The sequence below is a fragment of the Hyperolius riggenbachi genome, chromosome 3 (genome assembly GCF_040937935.1).
Source record: "Hyperolius riggenbachi isolate aHypRig1 chromosome 3, aHypRig1.pri, whole genome shotgun sequence".
Taxonomy (NCBI): Eukaryota; Metazoa; Chordata; class Amphibia; order Anura; family Hyperoliidae; genus Hyperolius; species Hyperolius riggenbachi.
In genome coordinates, this window is record NC_090648.1 from 451049139 (window position 1) to 451076351 (window position 27213).

At 45.8% G+C, this 27213-nt stretch overlaps 2 protein-coding genes across 6 annotated transcripts in view; one reads left to right on the top strand and one right to left on the bottom strand.

Moving 5' to 3' along the window:
* Nucleotides 1-27213, bottom strand: part of TMEM178B (transmembrane protein 178B) — a 575441-nt gene that overhangs the window by 176206 nt on the left and 372022 nt on the right. The gene's annotated exons all lie outside the window — the stretch shown is intronic.
* LOC137561664 (E3 ubiquitin/ISG15 ligase TRIM25-like) lies at nt 16337-26245 on the top strand. The gene is made up of 2 exons (XM_068272985.1): nt 16337-16545; nt 24097-26245. Exon 2 carries the CDS (start codon nt 24099-24101, stop codon nt 25659-25661), a length of 1563 nt encoding a protein of 520 aa, XP_068129086.1. The 5' UTR covers nt 16337-16545; nt 24097-24098; the 3' UTR covers nt 25662-26245.

Here is a 27213-nt window from a genome sequence, read left to right on the forward strand (position 1 = left end):
ACGTCTGCTTTGCTGCACATTTTAGCTATGGCAAATGCTAGTGACAAAATTAACATCCTATCATAATTATGTAGCCTCTACCTATCCTTTTTTATATATTGGACCTCCTTCAGCAAACGTAATGATTAGTGCTTGTTTTGCATCCATTTTATTAACTCACTAATTGGCAGTTGTGGCGGCGTGTAGCACTGAATACTAGGGGGAATGGGAGTGGTATAGGATAATACTAACTACAAGTGGATTCTAATTACAAAGTGGGAAAGGTATTGGTCCTCTGAGCTAATTATTATTTCTATTTAGGATTTTTATAGCGCAGACACCTTCCGCAGCGCTGTACTAAGTACATAGACATGTCACTGACAGTCGAGGAGCTCACAATCTAATCCCTGCCACATGTCAAATGTCCATTGCAGTCCAAGGCCAAATTAGTGGGAAGCCAATTAACTGATATGTATATTTTTGGGATGTGAGAAGAAACCGGAGTGCCTGAAGGAAACCCACACAGACACAGGGAGAACTTACAAACTCCATGCAGATAGTGCCCTGGCTGAGAGGACCTAGCTCTGCAAGGCGAGAGTGCTAAGCACTACACCACCGCACTGCCACCTACTATTTAATCCACCACTAGTGCTGTTCAGGAGAGATGGCTCACACCTCACATTTTGGGGACGCGAACTTCCGCAAAAGTTTGAGTTTGTGCACACTGGGCGAACTGCCATAGACTTCAATGGGCAGATGAATTTTAAACCCTACAAAGTCTGTTTCTGGCCACAAAAGTGATGGAAAAGTTGTTTCTGCCCTGCACTATTGAGAAATTAATTTCAGTGTGACTGAATCCCTGATCTGCTTAGGGTGTCAGGGCCCTGGGGCGCTAGGGTGGCTGCCGGTGTCACACAATTACTTGGGAAGGTGGGTGTGTGTGGAGGGGGTCTGAGCTAAAGGAGGTTTGTTGGCCAACTGGGGTGCTAGGGTGGCTGTCTTTGGGGGGGGGGGGGGGAGGGGGGGGCATATTTTTTGACACTCGCCCTGGGAGAAATTTAACCTAGAAACTGCACTGGCTGAAACTCCTGTACCAGGCAGTCCAGCTGTATTTGGAGGCTATTCTAGGGCATACATCATATAAGCATGCAAGAAAAAAAGGGAACATGGTACAGTCAAAATTTCAAGATATTATCTATATAAACAAACACTTGAGAGCACCCTCCAAGCTCTGAATGTGAAGTGTGTGCCAAGATCCTGGCCCCTATACCACAAGGGGCAAAGACTGCAAAACTTCCTAAAAGGATCGGCACCACACAGAAGGTTGTATTTATAAGCTCTTCAAAACTTTATTCCATAAAAATCGACAAGGCAGCGACAGCCCGCTGTTTCGGCCCAAAGTGGCCTTTCTCAAGTTGCCAGAAAAGTCAAAGGCAACTTGAGAAAGGCCACTTTGGGCCGAAACAGCGGGCTGTCGCTGCCTTGTCGATTTTTATGGAATAAAGTTTTGAAGAGCTTATAAATACAACCTTCTGTGTGGTGCCGATCCTTTTAGGAAGTTTTGCAAGATATTATCTATAACTTTTTTTATTGTTTCTTCATCTTTATCTAAAATAGGTTATACATATGTTAAAATAACGGTAATGAAAAAGGCAAAACAATGAAAAATATATTTACAGTCATAATGAGCATAGTAAAACATTAATAAATATTACCGATATTAGGCCCGGTTCACATTAACTTTTTTTTAACGGAACCTGTCGTACGGATCAGGCCAGCTGGATCCGGTGAAAACGGTCCGTTTTACAGCCAGTGTGTTGTAAAACCTCTGTTTTCATTGGTTCCTATATGCTGCAAAACCTTCTGTTTCCGTTCCGCTGAGCGAAACGGTCCGGAAAATTGGGTCCTGCAGCATTTTTCGGTCCGCTCAGCAGAACGGACCATGGATCCGTACGGCCGGTTCCGTTGGCAAACGCTAATGTGAACCGGGCCTTATACTACAACTACACCTAATCCGACACAGAACCCTCCCCTGGTGGTGCCTAACCCTAAGACCCCCCCTACCCAGTAGTGCCTAACCCTATCGCTGGGAATACACGGTTCGTTTGAAATTATCAATCAAGCCGCTGATGGCTCGACTGATAATTTCCGACCTGTCCGATACCCTGCCGGATCGATTCCGCGCTCGATACCAATGGGGGGAACAAAAGAAGAAACACACGGAAGATTAGGAAATGCCCGCGGGGATGAGCGGGAATCAATCCGCACGTCCGCGGGGACACGCGTGTATTGAGCCAGCGGCTCGATTCCGGTGCATAAACGCACCGTGTATTCCCTGCATAAGACCCCCCCACCCAGTAGTGCCTAACCCTAAGACCCCCCTGGTGGTGCCTAACCCTAAACCCCCCCCCCCCCCTCTTCCTGACGCCTAACCCTAAAACTCCCTTTCTCCACTGCAAATAACATTAATACAAAAAGCAGTTCTAACATATCACATTTTAAAATGATAATTTATGAAAATATAATTCTGAAAACAAATTTCAAAGTCATATAAAAAAAGTTAAAACGATAATATACAAAATGATAATTGTCAAAACGAATGTCAAAATGATATTTTTCAAAACGTTAATTCTCAAAACGAAAAATTTCAGTTGGACGGGCCCGGCACTCGCTATTTATCGGGCGCCAACATTTCTTCTTTGGTGCCCAATAGCCAATCGTGAGAATCTGCTCAGCTGCCTGTGCAGACAGGCAGCGTTTTGACCACTGTTCACGTCTGCATTCTGCAGGTCTCTTTAAGGGCTGGAACCCACAGGAGCGCTTTTGGCAGCGTTTTGGCAGCACTGCGATACGCTAGCAGTTTGCCAAAACGCTGGGCTAATGTTAATGGATGGGGCAACTTCCACAGGAGCGTTTGCGTTTCTCAGAAACGCAAACGCAGGACGTGCAGCATTTTGGGAGCGTTAGCGCTTCAATGTAAAGTATTGAACCGCTAGCGGAAACGCTCAGCAAAACCTAAACTGAGCGCTTTTGCTAGCGTTTTGCGGTTCAGCACACTGTAACAAAATGAAAAATAATTCACAGGACCAATCAGGATAAAAACGCAAAACGCAAAACGCTAGGCACCCGCTGGGGAAAAAAATACAATGTTGCAAAACACGACCAAAAACGCGCATGAATCCGCTTGCAAACCGCTCAGACAAAACGCTAGCGGTTGCGTTTTGCGGTTTTCAGTGGGTTCCAGGCCTAAGAGAGACCTTCTGTCAGTTTTGCAGCTTGTGTTGCTGATGGATTTGCATACATTAGTCATGCAAATCCGTTACCTGCCTTCTTTTGATGACTGGCACTATAAAAGCATGCTGCTCCCAGAATGCTTTGGCTGGACATTTCCCTTCCATGGTCTGTTCCTGATGGACACTGCTGGAGTGTCAGCCATTGCTATCTAGTATAGTTAATTCCTGGGGGTTGCTTTAGGCTCCCCTTCTAGCCCAGCCAGGTTGTATTGCCTGTTCCGTCTGTCTTGTGTTTGGATCGTACAAGCCCTAGCGTTAGCGGCTGTGGATCCTTCTGATTGAGTCTGGAGTGTAGGTTGGAACAGCGGTTGTTTCTGCCTACCTCATCTGTTCTGTCTGCCGTGTGTTTGGATCGCACTCGCCCTAGCGCTAGTGCTGGGGATCCTTCTGTTCTGTCTCCTGGGATCGCGCTAGCCACTTTTCGCTAGCGCTGGGGATCCTTCTGTTCTGTTACTCTGTCTCCTGGGACCGCGCTAGCTACTTTTCGCTAGCGCTGGGGATCCTTCTGTTCTGTCTTCTGGGATCGCGCTAGCCACTTTTCGCTAGCGCTGGGGATCCTTCTGTCGCTTGTCCCTGTTTTCGTGTGTCTGTCTTGTCTGCTGCGCTTGCTGGAGGCTCGGTGAGGTAACCGTTAAGCAAGCGCTCGCGTCCTCTGTTTCATGTTTGTCTGTTGATGGTTAGTTAGGCGTGCTTGTCTCTATTGTGCTTATCACGTGGAGACCGCGCATAACCGCGTGCACTGTTGCGAATGAGTGTGGTGTTCGCGGTTAGCTAGCGTTTGTTGTTTTCCGTGTTTCCTTATTGTGTAATTTGCTGTGCCTTTGCTACTCTCGTGCTCCGCCTTGCTGTACCTTGTGTCACGTCTGGCGATCGCACCTCTCGCGATCGCGTTCCTGCTTCTTATCTGCTGTAGTGTGTGCACAGTCGCGGGTTGGCGACTAATTTTATGCACACACACACAATCTGTCTCTGTGCTCACTCTCAATCGCTTCTCTTGCGATTGCGTTTCTTCCCTTCGTACAATTCCTGTCTGGCGTGTGTGGTAGGGCAGAGGAGCTGTTCCTCTGCACTCCACAGCTCTACCTGCCGACAGAAATTTCCCTCTGCAGGTGCATAGCACCTAGCCTGGGTGTCCTCAATGATACGCTTGTGGAGGAAATCCGCCGCGTCAGCGCACGTCTGGTGCGCTGACCACGGAGACGATTCCGCAATCGTTACAGAATGTCCAGCCCAACCAAAATTCCCAGGGCAGAGGGAACCTTCGGTTTGTTTCAGATGTCATTGCCTGAGGCAAAGGCATATGTGGATCCTATTATAGGTAGGATCGCACACTACATTAAAGCAGTTAAAAAGTCTGTCCTCGTTCCTGACCCCAACCCATATGGAGATTACCTAGATACTGGGTTGTTTGAACCGCCATTTGCCTCATGGGAGATTGGGGCCTTGTTGGAAGAGTTTGATTTCGATTGGAGAGCCTTTTGCGATTTTTATATCGCAAAGAGCGCGGATGACCTGAATAATTGTCTCGACTCTATGTACCTTTTGATCGATTCTGATGAATGTGATGAGTGTGATGTGGATCTGGTGATTTATGTGTGGCAGACTATTTTGGACGAATTGCACACACACCAACCAATTATCTATATATATAAAATCGGATGTATGTGTGTGTGTGTGTATGTGTGTGTGTATGTGCCGCGATCACGCGAAAACGGCTTGACCGATTTAAACAAAACTTGGTATGCAGATCCCTTACTACCTGGGATGATATGTTCTGGGGGTCTCGCGGCCCCCCTGCACACCTGGGCGGAGCTACAAACAGAAAATCAGATTCCACCCATTCAAGTCAATGGAAAAAATTTAAAAGGCTGCCATTCTCACAGTAATCAAGCCAGAGTCCCCACACATGGCACAGTTGGTCACTTGGTGACCGAGGTTACAAATCCAGGAAAAGTGGGCGGAACATAAAACAGCCAATCAAATTTCAGCAGTTCATTTTAAATGGGAAAATATAAACTGCAGCCATTCTTAGACTGTTAATCACAGAGTTCTCAAACTTGACACAGTTGGTCACTGGGTGAATGTGATTAAGATTCAAGAAAATGGGTGGAGCCTACAACAGCCAATCAAAATTCAACTGTTGATTTTGAAGGGGAATATTTAAACTGCTGCTATTCTTACACTTTTAATGGCAGAGGCTTCAAACTTGCTACAGTTGGTTATTGGGTGACTGGGGTCCAAATTCACTAAAGGGGCGGGGCCACATACAGCCAATCAGATTTCCTTGGTGGATAAACTGCTTCCATTCACACATTTTTGATGCCAGGAACCTGACAGCTCACAAACTTGGTCATTGAGTGACTGTGTGTCAAGGTTACAAAAAGTGGGCGGAGCCAAAACAACTTTTACTGGGAAAATATAAACTGCAGCCATTCTTACACCGTTAATGGCAGGGTTCTCAAACTTTGCACAGTTGGTCATTGGGTGACAGATTAAGATTTTGGAAGGTGGGTGGAGCCCACAACAGCCAATAAAAATTCACCTTTTGATTTTCAAAGGGAATATTTCATCTGCTACCATTCTCTTATACTGGTAAAAGCAGATGCCTCAAACCTGGTATAGTTGGTCACTGGGTGACTAGGGTCCAAATTCAGGAAGGGGGCGGAGCCACAAAAGCCAGATTTGTTTATTTTTCAATGGGAATATACAAAGTATTGATACCGAGGACCCCAAAGCTGATAAACTTGATAATTGAGTGACTGTATGTCAAGGTTAGAAAAAGTGGGCAGTGCCAACAACTTCATTTTTTACATTGCAGGGTTCCCAAACTTTACACAATTGGCCACTGGGTGACTGGGTTGAATATTCAGAAATGTGGGTGGAGCCTACAACAGCCAATCAAAATGTACCTATTGATTTTCAAGGGGAATATTCACATTGCTACCATTCTTACACTGTTAGTGGCAGAGGCCTCAAACCTGATACAGTCAGTCATTGGGTGACTGTAGTCCAAATTCACTAAAGGGGTGGAGCCACAAACAGCCAATCAGATTTGTTAGATTGATTTCAGCCATTCTGTTATTGGCAGGGTTCTCAAACGTGACACAGTTGGCCAATGGGTGACTGGGACTAATATTCAGAAAAGTGGGTGGAGCCTACAGCAGCCAATCAAAATTCACCTTTTGATTTTCAAGGGGAATATTAACATTGCTGCCATTCATGCACTCTTAATGGCAGAGGCCTAACATCTGCTACAGTCAGTCACTGGGAGACTGAGGTTTAAATTCTGAAAAGGGGGCAGAGCCAAAAACAGCCAATCAGATTTGTTTAATTTCAATGGTAAAATGCAACTTATTGATGCCAAAGACCCCGAAGCTCATAAAATTGGTCATTGAGTGACTGTATGTCAAGATTAGAAATAGTGGGCGGAGCCAAAAACAACTAACTTTTTACATGGGGAAATGTAAACTGCAGCTTTTCTTACACTGTTAATGGCAGGGTTCTCAAACTTCACACAGTTGGTCACTGGGTGACTAGGATTAATATTCGGAAAAGTAGGTGGAGCCTACAAGAGCCAATCAAAATTCACCTATTGATTTTCAAGGGGAATATTGAAACTGCAGCCATTCTTACACTGTTAAAGGGGAACTGAAGAGAGAGGTATATAAAGGCTGTCATGTTTATTTCCTTTTAAGCAATACCAGTTTCCTGGCAGCCCTGCTGATCCTCTGCCTCTAATACTATTAATCATAGCCCCTGAACAAGCATTCAGCAGTTCAGGTGTTTCAGTGGTTCAGACTTTAAAGTCAGATCTGACAAGACTAGCTGCATGCTTGTTTCTGGTGTTATTCAGATACTACTGCAGAGAAATAGACCAGCAGGGCTGCCAGGCAACTGGTATTGATTAAAAGGAAATAAACATGACAGCCTCCATATAACTCTCTCTTCAGTTCCCCTTTAATAGCAGAGGCCTCAAACCTGCTACAGTCGGTCGTTAAGTGTATGTGGTTCAAATTCAGTAAAGGGGCGGAGCCAAAAACAGCCAGATTTCTTTGCTGGATAAACTGCTTCCATTAGCACAATTTTGATGCCAGGAACCCTAAAGCTCACAAACTTGGTCATTGAGTAGTGACTGTGTGTCAAGGTTAAAAAAAGTGGGTGGAGTCAAAAACAGATTTTTTTAAATTGTAAACTGCAGCCTTTCTTCACTGTTAATGGCAGGGTTCTCAAACTTAGCATAGCTGGTTACTGGGTGATTGGGATTAATATTCAGAAAAGTGGGTGGAGCCTAAAAATGCCAATCAGAAATCACATGCCACTTTTCAAGGAGAATATTAAAATTGCTGCCATTCTTGCACTGTTAATGGCACAAGCCTCAAACCTGGTACTGTTGGTCATTAGGTCACTGAGGTTCAAATTCAGAAAAGGGGACAGAGCCACAAACAGTGAATCAGATTTGTTTCATTTCATGGGAAAATACAAATGATTGATGCCAAGGACCCCAAAACTCACAAACTTGGGCATTGAGTAGTGACTGTGTGTCCAGGTTACAAAAAGTGGGCGGAGCCAAAAACAAATTTCACTGGGAAAGTGTAAACTGCAGCCTTTCTTACACTGTTTATTTCAGGGTTCCCAATCTTTGCCCAGATGGTCACTGAGTGACTGAGATTAATATTCAGGGAAGTGGGTGGAGCCTATAATAGCCAATCAAAATTCACCTGTTGATTTTCAAGTGGAATATTTACATTGCTGCCATTCTTACACTGTTAATGGCAGATGCCTCAAACCTGCTACAGTTGGTCATTGGGTGACTGGGGTTCAAATGCTGGAGAGGGGCGGAGCCACAAACAGCCTATCTGATTTGTTTAATTTCTATGGGAATATACAAATTATTGATGCCAAGGACCCCAAAGATCACAAACTTGGTCATTCAGTGTTTGTGTGTTAGGGTTAGAAAGTGGGCGGAGCCAACATCAGTCAAATACAAACCCGGGCAACGCCGGGTCATCAGTGGGTGGAGACAAATACAAATTTCACTGGGAATATGTAAACTGCAGCCATTCTGTTAATGGAAGGGTTTTTAAACTTTGCACAGTTGGTCACTGGGTGAATGGGATTAATATTCAGAAAAGTGGGTGGAGCCTACAAAAGTGAATCAAACTTCACCTGTTGCTTTTCAAGGGGAATATTTAATTGCTACCATTCTTGAACTGTTAATGGCACAGACCTCAAACCTGGTACAGTTGGTTATTGGGTGACTGGGGTTCAAATTCAGAAAAGGGGGTGGAGCCACACACAGCCAATCAGATTTGTTTCATTTCAATGCAGATTATTGATACCAAAGACCGCAAAGCTCACAAACTTGGTCAGTGAGTAATTGTGTGTTAGGGTTAGAAAAAGTAGGCGGAGCCAACACTAGCCAAATACATACCCGGGCAACGCCGGGCAATCAGCTAGTTTCCAATAAAGAGACACCACATGATTATTCCTGTCTTTCTGGGGTAAAGCAAGTGAGTTTGGACACTGTGCGACCTGAAATGAATGGGTGTGCCTCGACTGTGGACACCTGCGTGAATTCTGATGGAGTTTCTCCCGTTTGTTTAGAGGTTAAATCTGTGCGATCTGATGCCGGTTTCTCAGATGTTCCTGTCGATTGTGATCGGCGTGAGTGTGTCAGTTTTGTCAATGATTTGTGTGATCCCTTGTCATGTAAAAACAGATCTTCTTCTCTCACTACTACTTTAACCACTTTACCCCCGCGCGTACGGATTTCTCCGCCCCTTTTTCCATCCTTTCACCCCCAGGGACGGAGAAATCCGTACTTTGCGCACTCCCGCCGCTGTCCGCGCTCCCGCTCGTAAACACGCCGCCCGCCGCTAGTAAACACGCCGCCGCCCGCTCGCCCAGAGATCAACGAACGGGAAAATCCATTCCCGTTCGTTGATCTAAGCCCCGCAATGATCTGCTGCCGCTCGGCTGAGCAGCGCGATCATTGTGAAAAAATAACAAAGTCCCAGCCTCTTTCTACTTCCTGCAAGCGTCCGGAAGGACGCTTGCAGGTCGCATGAAACAAATTGGTAATGTTGCCATCTTGTGGCCAAATAGTAAAACTACACCCTAACCATTTTTTACACACAAATAAACTTGTTTTACACAAAAAATTAACTCCTTACCTCCCACACTCCCCAATTTTTTTTTTTTTTTGTAATTAAAAAAAAAATAAAAAATTTACAATTTAAAAAAAATACATAAATAGTTACCTTAGGGACTGAACTTTTTAAATATTTATGTCAAGAGGGTATAACACTGTTACTTTATAAACTATGAGCTTGTAATTAGGGATGGACGCAAAACTGAAAAAAATGTACCTTTATTTCCAACTAAAATATTGGCGGCAAACATTGTGATAGGGACATAATTTAAACGGTTCTATAACCGGGATAAATAGGCATATACATTTAATGGGTTTTAATTACAGTAGCATGCATTATTTAAAAACTATAAAGGCCGAAAACTGAAAAATAATAAAAAATTTTCCCACATTTTTTCCTATTTTCCCATTAAAACACATTTAGAATAAAATAATTCTTGGCATAATGTCCCACCTAAAGAAAGCCTAATTGGTGGCGAAAAAAACAAGATATAGTTCATTTCATTGCGATAAGTAATGATAAAATTATAGACGAATGAATGGAAGGAGCGCTGAAAGGTGAAAATTGCTCTGGTGGTCAGGGGGGTAAAACCCCTCAGTTGGGAAGTGGTTAAGATCCTCCATCTACGATCTTGCTATGGGGAAAATTCCCAAACTATGCAGTTTCAAGAGTAAAATTAATATGATTCCTCATGTTGTTGTCACAACTTCCCCTAACATGGTTCAGTATGAATGCTCAGACCTAGTCAGGTGTGAATGGGAGCCCCCGTTCCAGAAAAAACAGCTCGAAGCGTTGGCGTATGAATTGGAGAACGATTCAGAGTCGTTTTGTGAGTACTACATTGCCAGAAGTGAATCTGTCTTGAGAGCATGTATAAGTAATGCTTCCGCCTTAAGAGAAAAAAAGGGGTGTGAATTTGACTTTGTGAGTCCGCTGATTTGTATGTGGAAAATGATTCTGAAAGAACTACGTGTACGTCATTCAGGTGACGTTTGTAAAGGTACATTGTCAGCTGGCGTTTCTGAGATCCAGCAATCCAGCTTGGAGACCTCAGAATCCCTGTCTTTGGAGTGTTCAGTTTCGCAACCTAAAGCGATTGTGGATTCGCAAATTTTGCGTTCTGTCTCCTCGGATTCGACATCGTTGGCCGAGTCTAGGAGTGAGACAGCACTTTGGTTTTGTGAACCTGATACTGAAGCACCTTTGCTCTGTCCAGAGAAGATGTCTCTGAGCCTGCCCTGTATCATGAATAAAGACATTATGTCCACTCGCATTGACATTTGCGAGTCTGATTCTGAAGTAAGTACTGACTCTCCACCCAGTAATCTGGATGAGTCAATATTACCTTGTTTAAAATCTCCTGCAGTGTCCCTAGAGGCTCGTCTAGGTATTGCAACCATTGTTACCTGTTTCTCTGCTATTTTGGAATTGCAGTCTGGTTTGACTGCTATGGAGGAATTTCCCTGCAGTGAAACGAAACTCAGAAAGCCAGAGTTAGTTTCACTAGATATTTCTGTGTATCCCTGTCCTGATGATGAAATTCAGTCTCAGTTTATGGTGGAACCTTCCCTGGGACATCTGCCCGGTTCACAAAATAAAGTTCAAGCTTTGCCCTGTAACATGGATAGTTCAGAATCCTTCTTAGGAAACTTGAAAAAGGATGTTCCTGAGGTCCTGTCTGACCTCCTGGAGATCTCCGAGTTCCTCCCAAGGGGTGCAGAACTTGTAGGAGACGTCTCCTGCCCCCCAAGTCCTTCTGAGGTGTTGCCCACTTCAGTAGGCATTGCTGCCTTGCTGGCTACCTTTTCAGCTCTGATGGAGCTTCACGCCTGTGTAGTCAATGATGATATTATTGTCACAAATTTCTGAATTTGTATCCGAGTCTTCTTTTGAAAGTCCAGTGCCTGTGACCTTCACTCATGATGATTCTCTGCCCGGTACTAGTTTTGGTCTTGACGTGCGGACTCTGAGGTTGGCAGTTCCCCGACATGTCCTGAGGTTTCTCCTGTGCTGGTGTACTCCAGTGTGCTCTGTGACCCAGAAAGCCCAAGTGTGCCTCGGTTACCAGCGTACTCAGATGCTTCCTCGGTGGAGACATGCTCTGATATGGCCTGCCTGCTTGCATGCCCAGAAGTGGTCCCTGAAAGTCTTGATCTTGATGGGTGTCCTCGTAATTCTGAATCCGGAATTGTCATTGGTTCCATGGGGGTTCTTGGTAATTCTCCATGTGAGCCTGGTGATTGTTCTACCCTCTTGGGATCTCTGTGGAGCTTCAAAAGGTTCTGGGAGATTCCGGGAGAGATTTTGCTTGGTACCCTGGATAAGATCAACGGTGGCTTTTGTGTTGTAAGGGACACTTCGAACAGGTATTGTGGCAGGTTTGGTATTTTCGGACGCTCCTTGGAAGGTGGTGGGTATTGTCTGGAGGGTGTCGATGGCTTCTTCTCTGGCGTTCACAGTCCTGATGGGTGTTATACTGAGACTGGTAGTACTGATGGGCATGTTTCGGTGGCTTCTGTTTCCGATGAGGTCGGTTTCGGGTGGACTGACTCTGGAATTGGACCTTGTCGGGCTGCCCCGACCTTCATGAGTCTTCTGTTAGAATGGTTTGGAGATATCAGTTTTGAGGGTCGTCTGGAATTCGACCCTAGAAGGGGGGGTACTGTGAGAATCTGCTCAGCTGCCTGTGCAGACAGGCAGCGTTTTGACCACTGTTCACGTCTGCATTCTGCAGGTCTCTTTAAGAGAGACCTTCTGTCAGTTTTGCAGCTGGTGTTGCTGAGGGATTTGCATACATTAGTCATGCAAATCCGTTACCTGCCTTCTTTTGATGACTGGCACTATAAAAGCATGCTGCTCCCAGAATGCTTTGGCTGGACATTTCCCTTCCATGGTCTGTTCCTGATGGACACTGCTGGAGTGTCAGCCATTGCTATCTAGTATAGTTAATTCCTGGGGGTTGCTTTAGGCTCCCCTTCTAGCCCAGTCAGGTTGTATTATCTGTTTTGCCTGTTCCGTCTGTCTTGTGTTTGGATCGTACAAGCCCTAGCGTTAGCGGCTGTGGATCCTTCTGATTGAGTCTGGAGTGTAGGTTGGAACAGCGGTTGTTTCTGCCTACCTCATCTGTTCTGTCTGCCGTGTGTTTGGATCGCACTCGCCCTAGCGCTAGTGCTGGGGATCCTTCTGTTCTGTCTCCTGGGATCGCGCTAGCCACTTTTCGCTAGCGCTGGGGATCCTTCTGTTCTGTTACTCTGTCTCCTGGGATCGCGCTAGCTACTTTTCGCTAGCGCTGGGGATCCTTCTGTTCTGTCTTCTGGAATCGCGCTAGCCACTTTTCGCTAGTGCTGGGGATCCTTCTGTCGCTTTTCCCTGTTTTCGTGTGTCTGTCTTGTCTGCTGCGCTTGCTGGAGGCTCGGTGAGGTAACCGTTAAGCAAGCGCTCGCGTCCTCTGTTTCATGTTTGTCTGTTGATGGTTAGTTAGGCGTGCTTGTCTCTATTGTGCTTATCACGTGGAGACCGCGCATAACCGCGTGCACTGTTGCGAATGAGTGCGGTGTTCGCGGTTAGCTAGCGTTTGTTGTTTTCCGTGTTTCCTTATTGTGTTATTTGCTGTGCCTTTGCTACTCTCGTGCTCCGCCTTGCTGTACCTTGTGTCACGTCTGGCGATCGCACCTCTCGCGATCGCATTCCTGCTTCTTATCTGCTGTGGTGTGTGCACAGTCGTGGGTTGGCGACTAATTTTATGCACACACACACAATCTGTCTCTGTGCTCACTCTCAATCGCTTTTCTTGCGATTGCGTTTCTTCCCTTCGTACAATTCCTGTCTGGCGTGTGTGGTAGGGCAGAGGAGCTGTTCCTCTGCACTCCACAGCTCCACCTGCCGACAGGAATTTCCCTCTGCAGGTGCATAGCACCTAGCCTGGGTGTCCTTAATTATACGCTTGTGGAGGAAATCCGCCGCGTCAGCGCACGTCTGACGATTCCGCAATCGTTACACCAATATTTTGCATTAGTGCCTATGGGGTGCCCAAATAGTGCATTAACCCCTAGCGCCCAAATTTCCTGATTACATTCTGTGATGGGTTTCAAGGAATGAACTTGTGCTGCATCAATCTGCTTCAGAATCACTTAAAAACACCCATGAAGTAAAAGGAATCTGTCAGCTGCCATTTTTTTTTTACTTTTAAGTATGCCATTTATTAAAGTATTTATATAGCACCGACATATTACACAGCGCTGGATGGTGTAATGGTTAAGGGCTCTGCCTCTGACATGGGAGACCAGGGTTCGAATCTCGGCTCTGCCTGTTCAGTAAGCCAGCACCTATTCAGTAGGAGACCTTTGGCAAGTCTCCCTAACACTGCTACTGCCTATAGAGCGCGCCCTAGTGGCTGCTGCTCTGGCGCTTTGAGTCCACCAGGAGAAAAGCGCGATATAAATGTTATTTGCCTTGTCTTGTCTATTGTCTTCTCACTAGCTGTCCCTCAGAGGGGCTCACAATCTAGTCACTACCATAGTCATATGTCTATGTATGTATTGTGTTGTGCGTGTATCATAGTCTAGGGCCAATTTAGTGTGAAGCCAATTAACTTTTTTGGGGAGGAAACCTGAGTTCCCGGAGGAAACCCACACAGACACGGGAAGCACATACAAACTCCTTGTAGATGTTGACCTGGCTGGGGTTCGAACATTAAAGTGAACCAGAGACGAAGGACCCCTATGTATTTTACCATATATATATCAATGGGGACATTAGAGAAAACACCTACCCTGCTCTCGGTTTCATTTTTAACTGTTCAGCTTGCTTCTTATCAGCCCTGATAAAATCCCCCCCATTCAGTCTGGCTTTGCTCAGGAATTTTTATAGCCGAGTCTGTGTTCTCTGGTGTCTTTTCAAGCCCAAGCCTGACCCCTTGTGGCTCTGCTCAGGAATCATTATAGCTGAGTCATTATAGCAAAACCAGACTAAATGCTCAGTCGGGGATTTTATCAGGGCTAATTAGAAGCAAGCTGTGCAGTGCGGAATGAAACAGAAAGCAAGGTAGGTGTTTTCTCTAATGTTCCCACTGATCTATATGGTAAAATACATGAGGGTGCTTCGTCTCTGGTTCACTTTAAATTGTACAGATAAGCGCCATCTATAAACATCAATATATCGGGGACCCAAGATAATACGAGAAATCGATTTAGCCTATCAAGTATGCCAGAATGTGGAGAATGGTGTGAACACATACTATAGCAATTGGGAAAAGAAGCACCTCAAAAAATTCGCACCAGGCCGAAAATAGGCAACACAATATAGCCTTTATTGAAACTAAAGATAAAAACACTTAAAAATCCATGATAAATGAGGTAGGGCTGTATAACAAATTACATCACATGATACAATATCTGAAAAAGGGGGGTCCCTTTAAGAGGGAAAAGGTGTCAATATGATAAAGTGCTCAGTGTGAATACAGCAGTAGAGACATAATAACAACATGCTTTGTAAACATCATAATAAAGTGCAATAACACTCCAATCTTGTATACAATATTTATATTGTATCATGTGATGTAATTTGTTATACAGCCCTACCTCATTTATCATGGATTTTTAAGTGTTTTTATCTTTAGTTTCAATAAAGGCTATATTGTGTTGCCTATTTTCAGTCTGGTGCAGATTTTTTGAGGTGTTTCTTTTCCCAATTGCTATTGGCTGGGGTTCGAACCAGGGACCTAACGCTGCAAGGTGAGAGTGCTAACCACTACGCCACCATGTTGCCCACATTTCCATGACTTTCATGCTGATCTTAGACTTTTCAAACACAAACCTGGAACAAGTCTGCAGCCGGTGGAGTCAGACTTCAGTAAGGTCACCTGATCTGCACACTCACTCTGATTAAGTGATTCAGGGTCCGTTTCCACTGGTGCGGTGTCTGTGCCGAATCCGCAGAGTTTCCCCGCAGGCAAATCGCGCTGGGAAACTCTGCCATAGGGAACAATGGCACCACTGGTCAAATCGCTTGCACTAGCAATTCGGCCAGCATTTTCATCTGAAATGGTGCGGGAGGCTGCGAATCCCATAGCTGTGCATGGCACGGTTGATGGGATTCGTCTCCGTATCCGCACGCCAGGAAGTGACGCCGCGTGTCACTTGTGGAAACCGGCCCTCAGAGATGGTTATCGGAAAAAAAAAAAACAGTGGAAGGTAAGTAACATTTTTCAAAAAGGAATAAAGTCAAAATATTCCACTCACTTTAAATGTCCATTTCAAAGATCTAAATAAACCGTTCAGGATAGAAGCTATAAAAGGGGTTGGGGGACTGACCAGTGGCCATTCCCACAATCCCTTGCATAACATCCTACAAATTATTGGGCTGCAACTCACAATTCCCCCCCCCCACACACACACACACACACACACACACCCATCAACCGCACTGAATGGCCCGGTCGCTTGCTTTGACATGGCAGCCCACATCCAGAAGACATCAGGGTCCCGGTTCAGTGCTGGAACACAGAAGGAAGGCCTTGTATCAGACTCAGAATCAACTTTGTTCGCCAAGTGCGACAAGTGCCCCACCTGGAATTATTTGTGGACACATGGCAATTGGCCTATTGCAAATAACAACAAAAACATCATAGTGCAGAATATAACTACATAACACAATAACAACAATGTGACTAGGGTTGCCACCCGGCCGGTATCTCTCCGGCCCAGCCGTAAAATTGATTAAAAAGCCGCTGCCGGAAAAATGTTTTTACCGGCAATGTATCCAGCCGGTAATTTGGACTGTTCCACAAGAGCAGAGGGGGAGACGCCTGATCTGTTACAATAATACTTCTAAGGCTACAGGCTGTTCTCCCCCTCAGGCTCCCTCCCCCATGGTGCTGTTCCTGTTGATACGTCTAGCGTGCTGCGTGCTCTACGTGAGGTCACTGTGTGGAGACTGAGCAAGCCTGTCAGGAGGGAGTGCTGAGCAGCCTGCGCGGACTGAGAGCGGAGGAGTTCTCTGTCTGTGTAAGCAAAAGTGATGGCAGAGGCAGCCGAGGAGGGGAGCCTGACTCTCTCCATCCCCCCTCCCTCTCCTGGGTTCCCTCCTCTTACGGTGTCCTCCCTGTGTCTGCATTCAGCCTGGTAAGCGGCTCACACTCCTTTATCTCCTGTCCTGACTTTCTTCTTCTTCCCTCTGCCTGGCTATTCATTCCCTCTCTCCTCTCCTCAGCTTGGCAGATTTATTGCTGATGCTGCCTGTGTGTAAATTTACACCCTTTCCCTGCTGGTTACTTGTTTTATTTGCTGCAGGACAGCCCCTTGTTTTCCTGTATGGCTATGTGTAGTTTGTTTGTTTTTTTTTTGGTACTACGTCCTTCTGGTTCATTGCTGCTAATGGCATTTAGGACACCTGTAATATCATTAAAAAAAAAATAATAATAACTTACCTGGGGCTTCTACCAGCCCCCTGCAATCACCGTGTGCCCGCATCGGGACAAAATGATCCTCGGGTCCCCCACCGCGGCTCACTTTAGTTTTTTCCGGTCAGGCGTGGCCACTGCGCTTGTGCGTTCCTGGCTGCACACAACCTCACTCCCACTCAGGTCCCCAGGAGTGTCCTGCAGAGGTGCAGTACAAGGTTTTCTCATACTGTGGTGGATGCTCTCGGCTATGTGAGCGGGAGTCAGGAAGCCCGTGGCCAAGGCCGCACAAGCACAGTGGCGGCGCCTGACCGGAAAAACAAAAGTGAGCCGCGTCGGGGGACCAGAGGATCGTTTTGTCCCTGTGCAGGCACACGGCGATTGCAGGGGGCTGTTTAGAAGCCCCAGGTAAGTTAATTTTTTTAATGATATTACAGGTGTTCTTTAACAATTACCATATTTACCACATCTACATTCTATATTTTCAGGGGACATTAGCCTTAATGTCGATCTTTGTACGCTGGCCAATACAACAAGCACCATCTTCTCCACGCGACCGGCAGCTTCTGCTCACTTTGTAATTCTTGGCAGTCATGCACATGTGTGCCGCAATGCATGCTGGGAGATGTAGTCCATGGATGCAAGTAGAGTGTTGTACTCGCATCCAGGGACCTCATCTCCCAGCATGCATGCATGTAACTATGCCAGGAATCATAAAAGCTGATAGAACCTGGTGATCAGGTGGAGAAGATGGCACATGTTGTATGGGCTGTAGGTAAGTAATGGTACTCTACCCAGCGGCACACATCATTATGAACCTCCCTTATGTTGTATCCACACCATACAATTTTTTGGCAGATTTACTTGCCAGATCGATTATTTCCGGCTTGTCCGATCTTAAGATCGATTGATTTTCTGAGCATTTACTTCTATGGAAATCGATCAGAAAATCACTCAGAAAATCAATCGATCTTCAGATCGGACATGCTGGAAAAAATCGATCTGGCAGGTAAATCTGCCAAAAAATTGTATGGTGTGGATACAACATTATGGGAAGGTTCGTTTTTAGTAAACACAGTACAGTAAATTCCAGTGCTCCGGTCACTTCAAAGGATACTTGTTATTCTGGGCGGGCTCACTCTTTAAATAACATTGCTACTTATCTAAAGTACATTTGGGCCTGTCCATGATGAAATATGACCATGGGCACTTTCTGTTGTATGGTCACAGCCACTTTCCAGTGTGTGGGCATGCATATTTTTTTGCTACGTGTGCATAGGTATCTACATAGCACTGTCACTTAAAAGTTTCTAGAGCTACCCCTGCATATTCATGTCACTGACTGTCCTCATAATCTAATCCTACCATAGTCATAGACTAAAGGCAGCCATACACTGGTCGATGTGCCATCAGATCGACCAGCTGACAGATCCCTAACTGATCGAATCTGATCAGAGAGGGATCGTATGGCTGCCTTTACTGCAAACAGATTGTGAATCGATTTCAGCCTGAAACCGATCACAATCTGTTCAGCTGCTCCTGCCGCCTATCCCCCCCCGTATACATTACCTGATGCGGGCTCCCGGGCGTCTTCTCTGCATCTTCTCAGCGCTGCACCCGCTCCATCCCGGCGCTTCCTGTGTCACTCCGTGACCAGGAAGTTCAAATAGAGCGCCCTCTATTTGAACTTCCTGGGTCACTGCAGTGACCCAGGAAGCGCCGGGATGGAGCGGGTGCAGCGCTGAGAAGATGCAGAGAAGACGCCCGGGAGCCCGCATCAGGTAATGTATTTTTCATCGGATCGGCCGCCGCTAGCGACGCGCACTTAACCGCGGGCGATTGAGGGTAATTTCCCGCACGGCGCGATCGACGGACCGATCCGATTTCGGGAGGAAATCGGATCGTCGGCGGCGTTTACCGCGAACGATTGGCAGCAGATTCGATCCCAGGATCGAATCTGCTGTCGAAACGGCCGGGAATCGGGCCAGTGTATGGCCACCTTAATGTCCTGCCATATTATTATTATGTATTTATATAGCACTGACATCTTCTGCAGCACATTACAGAGTACATAGTCATGTCACTGACTGTCCTCAGAGGAGCTCACAATCTAATCCTACCATAGTCATATGTCTCATGTCCTACCATATTATTATTATGTATTTATATAGCACTGACATCTTCTGCAGCACATTACAGAGTACATAGTCATGTCACTGACTGTCCTCAGAGGAGCTCACAATCTAATCCTACCACAGTCATAGCCTAATGTCCTACCAAATTATTATTATTATGTATTTATATAGCACTGACATCTTCTGCAGCACTTTACAGAGTACATAGTCATGTCACTGGCAGTCCTCAGAGGAGCTCACAATCTAATCCTACCATAGTCATATGTCCTACCATATTATTATTATGTATGTATATAGCACTGACATCTTCTGCAGCACATTACAGAGTACATAGTCATGTCACTGACTGTCCTCAGAGGAGCTCACACTCTAACCCTACCATAGTCATAGTCTAATGTCCTACCATATTATTATTATTATGTATTTATATAGCACTGACATCTACTGCAGCACTTTACAGAGTACATAGTCATGTCACTGACTGTCCTCAGAGGAGCTCACACGCTAATCCCACCATAGTCATAGTCTAATGTCCTACCATATTATTATTATATAGTTATATAGCACTGACATCTTCTGCAGCACTTTACAGAGTACATAGTCATGTCACTGACTGTGCTCAGAGGAGCTCACACTCTAATCCTACCATAGTCATAGGCTAATGTCCTACCATATTATTATTATGTATTTATATAGCACTGACATCTTCTGCAGCACTGTACAGAGTACATAGTCATGTCACTGACTGTCCTCAGAGGAGCTCACACGCTAATCCTACCCCACCCTTTTCTTGCCACCAACAGAGCTTTCTGTTGGTAACATCTGATTGCTACTGAGATTTTTTTTTTTTAGTTTTATTTTTTTTTTTTTAATAAAATCACGTATTTTATTTAAATAATTCTCCCACCCTCCCTACCCCTGAAGAGCCAATCAGAGCTGATCACCTCTCATAGGCATTAGCCTATGAGAGGGATCTTCTTGTGGCACGCTCGAGGGGACAGCTCAGTGACAGAGCTGTCCCCCATACAGCGCTGCAGTAGATTGCAGGGCTGTACATGTAAATAAACTATTTTTTAATGTATAACAGCCTGCCGCCTACGATCGTCCCTCCCCTGGTAATCTGGACAATCACGGCCAGCCATTTGCTTCTGCACATACGCGACCCGGCCGCTACTGCACAGGTGCGGAATGCTCCCCGCTGCGGGAGCACTACAGGGGTAGACGCATGACACAGAAGAGCGCGGCCAGCCAGATATTACTGGGGGAGCATATCAAGTGAATGGAGCGGCTGGTGAGGGAACCCAGGCACCTCACAGGGCTGGAGGAAGTTCCCCAGCTAAGTATAAATACACCTATTAAAGGGAACCTTAACTGAGAGGGATATGGATGTTTCCTTTTAAACAATACCAGTTGCTTGGCAGTCCTGCTGATCTCTTTGGCTGCAGTAGTGTCTGAATTACACATCTGAAACAAGCATGCAGCTAATCCAGTCTGACTTCAGTTAGAGCACCTGATCTGCTGCATGCTTGTTCAGGGGCTGAGGCTGAAAGTATTATAGACACAGAATCAGCAGGAGAGTCCGGCAACTGGTATTATTTTAAAAGGAAAAAGCCATATCATTCTCAGTTTAGGTTCCCTTTAATGCTGCCTCTAAGAGACCCAGAGCGAGCCTAATGCTAGGTACATACTATACAATTTTCTGACTTTTTTACTGTCAGATTAACTATTTCCGATCTGATTTCCGATAGATTTTCCATAGAAGTGAACAGAAAATCGATCAGAAATCAGATTGAAACTGTTGGAAATAGTCAGAAAATTGTATAGTGTGTACTTAGCATTAAAGGTCAACAGACCTGAGAGAGGGATAAGGAGGCTGCCATATTGATTTCCTTTTAAACAAAGCCAGTTGCCTGGCTCTCCAGCTGAGCTTTCTGGCATTAGTATGTCTGCATCAAACACACGAAAAAATCAGGCAGCTAATCTTGTCAGACTTTTAGTCAGAAAAATCTGATCTGCATGCTTGTTCAGGGGCTATGGCTAGAGGCAGAGAATCAGCAGGACAGCCAGGAAATTTGCATTTGTAAATAAATTATGGCAGCCTCCATATCCCTCTCAGGTCAGTTGTCCTTTAAAAAGTCTGTGACAAACCACTCCCACTTTTAGACCACACCCCTCAGGCCACACCCACAAGCCGGTATTTTTTTACCCTAAAGGTGGCAACCCTAAATGTGACAGCAACAACACATATTGCAGATAGCAATCACAGTGTGCAAACACACATGATATAACAGTATATGGTGAAGTGCGACTGGTGAGAGTCAACCAGGGTGTGTACGTTCATACGCAGGGGCACCAGAGAAGCTGAAGGAGAATAGGGGATATCCTTGGTGAGAGGACTGGAGTTGAGGAGGACAACCGCTTGGGGGAAGAAGGTGTTTCTGAGTCTGGTAGTTTGGGTAGGGATACACCCATAGCGGCAGCCTGAGGGAAGGATGTTGAAGAAGCGATTGCCAGGGGGGTGGGGTCATGTGTGATTCTGTTTTGGCCCTGGACCTCATTCTAGATGTATGGAGGAGGTCCAGAGGGGGCAGGGGTGGCCTGAAGATCTTCTCAATGGCATTGATTACTCTCTGGAGTTTGTGCTTGTCTCTTGCCTATGTGGTACTTCAGAGGTTTTGTTGTAAATATAAGAAGAGTTTTTGGGGGTGAGTGGTCAGTTTTTAGTGTTACATGGGAGATTTAAGGGCTGGGAGGAGTTTAGGAGAGGGAGGGGAATTAACTATTCATGTAGACTGGCTTTAATTAGTGATCTACAGATTTAAACAGATATACAATCATAACCTTGACTATAGAGAACCCTAAGGCCTCCTTTACACTGCGCTGCTTTTTGCTGGTGATTACTGCTGCACGAGTAATCCTATGGAGTACTCTTACTGTAGGGATTGTGGCATATCTGCAATTTCCAACAAACATGTTACATGTAGCATTTTCCCAACGATTGCGTTGCGCTTCTCATTCACTGGATTGAGAATCCCGAAACAAAATTGCCGAAAAATCACCAAACGCCACAATGCAAAATTGGGATTGCCTAGTGATTTCAATTGTGATTCCCAGTGTGAAGGAGGTCTTAAAGTGTAAGAGATGCAAAACTAAAGAGAGGGAAGCCTCAGGATTGGATTCTATTGAGGCGTCCCTCAGCATTCTGCTGTCCCGCATCGCCTCCAGAAGATTGCAGAAACGCATAATCGCCATTCTTATCGGGGCCACACTCCTCTTCTGTGACAATCGTGGCGGTGTATGCGCGATAGCACGGAGCCGCTTGTGCACGTGTGACTCTGTGCTATTGTGCATGTGCGGCCACTGCACACCTGGGCTTGTCACAGATGAGGAGCGCGGCCCTGATGTGCAGGGGGTCCATGTTTGGCAGTGGGAGGACCGCAGAACACCAAGAGAAGCCTCAATAGGATCCTGAGGCTTTCCACTCTGTAGTTAAAGGGGCACTATGGCTAAATTATGTTTATATTATCATTTAACCACTTCCGGATTCCGGGTGGTTTGGCTTATCTGTGCTGCGTGGGCTCTTCAGCCCGCAGCACAGATCAGAAATCAGGCAGGGCGATCAGACCTCCCCCCTTTTTTCCCCACTAGGGGGATGTCCTGCTGGGGGGGACTGATCGCCGCCGCGCTGCTGTGCCTAGCGGGGGGGCTCCTCAAAGCCCCCCTCCGCAGCACTAGTCCTCCCTCTGCCTCCTTCCCTCCCTCTCCCGTCCCCTGTGTGCGGCGCAGGACGGAAAGCCATCCTGCGCCGGATAGGATAGGCGTTAGCCTATCAGATGCCGGCGATCCCCGGCCAATCAAAGGCCGGGGATCGCCGATCTCCTCTACGGCGCTGCTGCGCAGCAGCACCGTATATATGTAAACACCGGGGAAGATCTTCCCCGCGTGTTTACATTTACCCTGCGAGCTGCGATCGGAGGCTCGCAGGGTGTTCACGGAGACACCCTCCGTGAACTGACATGGAACGGCCGCTCCATGGAAACCACTTCAGGGTTCAGGGGCGTAGTTAAGCGTACGCAGAATCCTGAAGTGGTTAATATAAAATATGTGCAATTATAGCAATGTGTAAGACTTGTATTATGGCTGAATAAAACTCGGTTTCAATATTGCTTTACCCTAAATCAGTGCTGAAGTCCCGTCGCCAGAGAAAGCTAAGCGATGCTGAACCAGCACATTCCATTCTGCAGGAGGAGGCTGCCTTATCAGTCGTTTCATCTGAAGTTGTAATCTCCCCCTTTGATGTATGGGAGAGGTTTCACCCAACGTCTAACTGCACATTAGTGCTGTTACAGCTCCTCTGATCTGCTGTACGTCTCAGGACAATGACGTATGGCTCTAATGAAAAACATGTTCCCCGCTGAGGCCCCCCCTTCAGAGACACACGCAGGACACTGGCTACACAGCACTTGCGTGTGCTGAATCAAGACGCTGGAATCCTGTGCATAAGAAGAGAAGCTGGTCTCCATGGCAACTGACAACAAGTGGTGACCCTGCCTGTGCCAGCTTCTCTGAAGGGGGGCCTCAGCGGGGAGCATTTTTTTTCATTAGAGCCATACGTCATTGTCCTGAGACGTAGGGCAGATCAGAGGAGCTGTAACAGCACTAATGTGCAGTTAGGGTGAAACCTCTCCCATACATCAAAGGGGGAGGTTACAACTTCAGATGAAACGACTGATAAGGCAGCCTCCTCCTGCAGAATGGAATGTGCTGGTTCAGCGTCCCTTAGCTTTCTCTGGCGACGGGACTTCAGCACTGATTTAGGGTAAAGCAATATTGAAACCGAGTTTTATTCAGCCATAATACAAGTCTTACACATTGCTATAATTGCACATATTTTTTATTAAATGATAATATAAACATAATTTAGCCATAGTGCCCCTTTAAGTATCTCTTTCTAAACATAAATTTGGTGCAGGTTCTCTTTAAGAGAAATCCACTGTGTGCTGTGTGTGAGCTGCACATCTTACTGCTTTTTTTCATGCAGAAATAATCTAGGCTAAAGTTCAGCCTAACCCTGAATGACAAATACGCCTTCTGGCTGCCTCTGTTAGTTTCACTTTCATTTATTTTCTCGCTCTCAGGAATGGCGTCTGCTGACATGAGGAAGGAGTTGCTGGATTGTTCTATCTGCCTGAACATATATACGGATCCTGTGACGCTGAGATGTGGACACAACTTCTGCCGGGGCTGTATTGATCAAGCGCTGGACTCACAAGAGGGGTCTGGACGTTTTTCCTGCCCAGAATGCAGAGCAGAGTGTGTGGAGCGGCCTGTGCTGATCAGGAACATAACTCTGTGTAACATTGTGGAGAGTTTCCAGCCTGCTCAGCTAGATCAGAAGGAGAGCGGAGTCTTTTGTACATACTGTGTAGACTCTGCTGTGCCTGCTGTGAAGACGTGTCTTCACTGTGAAGCTTCTTTGTGTTATAAACACCTGAGAACCCACAGCAAGTCACCAGAGCATGTCATCACTGACCCCACCACTTCCCTGAGGAACAGGAAATGCTCTGTGCACAAGAAGATCCTGGAGTACTACTGCACTCAGGATAACATCTGTATCTGTGTGTCCTGCAGGCTGGATGGAAAGCATCAGGGACACAAGGTGGAAATGCTGGATGAGGCTTCTGAGAATAAGAAGAGAAAACTGAGACAGGATGTGCAGGAGCTAATTACACAGAGAGAAAAGGCTGAGAAAAGTCTTCAAAAGCTGCAAGAATTAATGACCGGGATACCAGTGAAAGCAGCTGGTACTATAGAGAGAGTCACTGCCTTGTTCAGAGACCTTCAGAGACAGCTTGCAGTCCTGGAGCAGAGAATCCTGAGTGAGGTCTCCAGGCAAGAAGAGGAGGAGTCACGCTCTGTCTCCAATATGATTGGGCAGCTGGAAATAAAGAAGGGGAAGCTGTCCGGGAAAATGCGTCACATTGAGGAGCTGTGTAACATGAATGACCCACTGACTGTCTTACAGGAGGCCGACACAAGTGACATGTGTGACACTGAGGAGAGGCTTATGAACAAAGACAGAGAAGTAAAACAGCTCCGGGATGGAGGAGATCTGGATGTGGCTCTAATCTCACTGACTTTACATACATTATCTGATGTCATAACAGGTGTGAAGAGTGGGATCTATACTCAGGAAGCCCAACACATGTTATTGGATATAAATACAGCTGGTAAACATCTGATCATATCAGATGACAGGAAGACTGCAACCTGGACAGACGTAATCCAACATCGCCCAGAAACACCAGAGAGATTTGACTGTAATCAGGTGGCAAGCATCAACAGCTTCTCCTCTGGGCAACATTACTGGGAAGTAGAAAGTAAAGAAAATGTTTGGTTAGTAGGGATGTGTTACCCCAGTATAGATAGGCAGTCACATGCTGGTTATAATAACAAGTCCTGGGGTTTAGAAAAATATATAAATCAGTATAAAGCAAAATATGACAATAACACTGTCCAGTCGTTCATTGCCTCCAGTAACAGAATCAGGATCCATCTAAATTATGAGGCTGGGAAATTGTCCTTTTATGAGCTATGCGACCCAATCAAACACCTGCACACCTTCACTGCTACCTTCACTGAGCCCCTCCATGCTTTTCTAAGTCTTGGGACGGGTTGTAGCATGAGGATAGAGAGAGTGTAAAGGTGGACACTAATGATCCAATCTTTTGCATCTGTTTTTACCAAATCTATGTAATATAAGAGTAAATTAAATGAATATATTGAATGGATCATTTAGGTAAGTTGCCTTATATTGCATAGAAATGGTAACATTGGATGAAAAAGAATGGATCATTAGTGGCCACCATTAGAAACTAGAAAAAAAACACAAATCCAGTCACATCGCCTCTAGTTAGGACATTTAAATAAGTAATTTAATGAAAGGGAGGTGCTAAAGGGGGTGTGGCCAGGAAATTGTGGCCAGAAAACCATTAGAAACTAGTGGCATCAGAAGCAGGAGGCTCGGGCTGAATGTAAATCTAGACAACAGTTTTCCAAACAACAGTTTGGAACAGTGGGTGGAGCTATAACTGAGCTGTTCCCTTTTTGCACCTGGTGTTGGATTCCCTCCTCTGTTGTTTTACCATGTTGTAATATTTTTTTTCTTACTTATTATCTGTCACGGTGCTAGGCTTTAATAACTCCAGTTTCCATACAACCCTTATTCTCAGTCAATAAGACAAATGTGTTCTGATATAATTATTAAAATGATCCTGTAGCAAGAAAGGTTGTTCTTTTATTCCCTCTTTATAAATGACAATCAACTGGCTGTCATGCTAGTGTTCTACCTTCAATATTTTCAAAATCACCGACTCAGAATCAGCAGGCAAATCGGTTGCTCTGACTTTACAGGCTGCATTCTTATTCCAGGAGTGTTACTCAGACACTACTGGAGCCAAACTATCAGCACAACGGCCAGATGACTGGCATTTGTCAAATATGACAGCAATTCATTCCTCGTTCAGGTAACTATATAAGATGCGTTGTAATAAGATAGCAATGCAACTAAGCGAAAAAGTCGCTCCATGTGGTACCATTGCAAAGCGATGACATTATCTGCTGCGTTGCGGTGCAAGTGTTAAAAGGCCCATAACCTTACTGGTGGTATCCACGAGTCAGGATCGCGGTGGAAAAAATCAGCCAGGAGCGGTAACCCCGAGTGTGACTTGTGGTAGCTGCCACAAGATTTGTGTAGAGCATAGTGTGCAGTGGGCGTTTTAATTCACCTCCTTCGGTATCCAGACTAGGCAACCATTCTACTTCCTGTCTACGGAGGCTCTGCATCCCCCTGGGGAGATCGCCGGCTGTCGTCATGATGACAGCCGATGATCTTGCTACAGGGTTACAGTGCCACCTGGAGGGCGGAGGGAAAACTGCAGCGCTGGATCCCAGGGAGGTAAGTGCAGGGGGCTGCTGCAGATCTCTCTGCGATATGGTTTTCTCCCCTGATTTTAAGGTCTTAAAGCCTGCAAAAAATTGCACCGTTTTTAGACCTTACAATCCGGAAAGAATCATACTGGCAGAGGGGGGGGGGGGGGGGGGTGTTAAAGCGTACCTAAACTCTTGCATAGCAGACAAGGAAAACACATGTAGTTGGTTAGAAATTCACTTTGTGTGTGTTTAGAGAGCTGAGCCTGTCTTATTACCAGGGCTGTGGAGTCGGTCCAAAAATCCACCGACTCCGACTCCTCAGT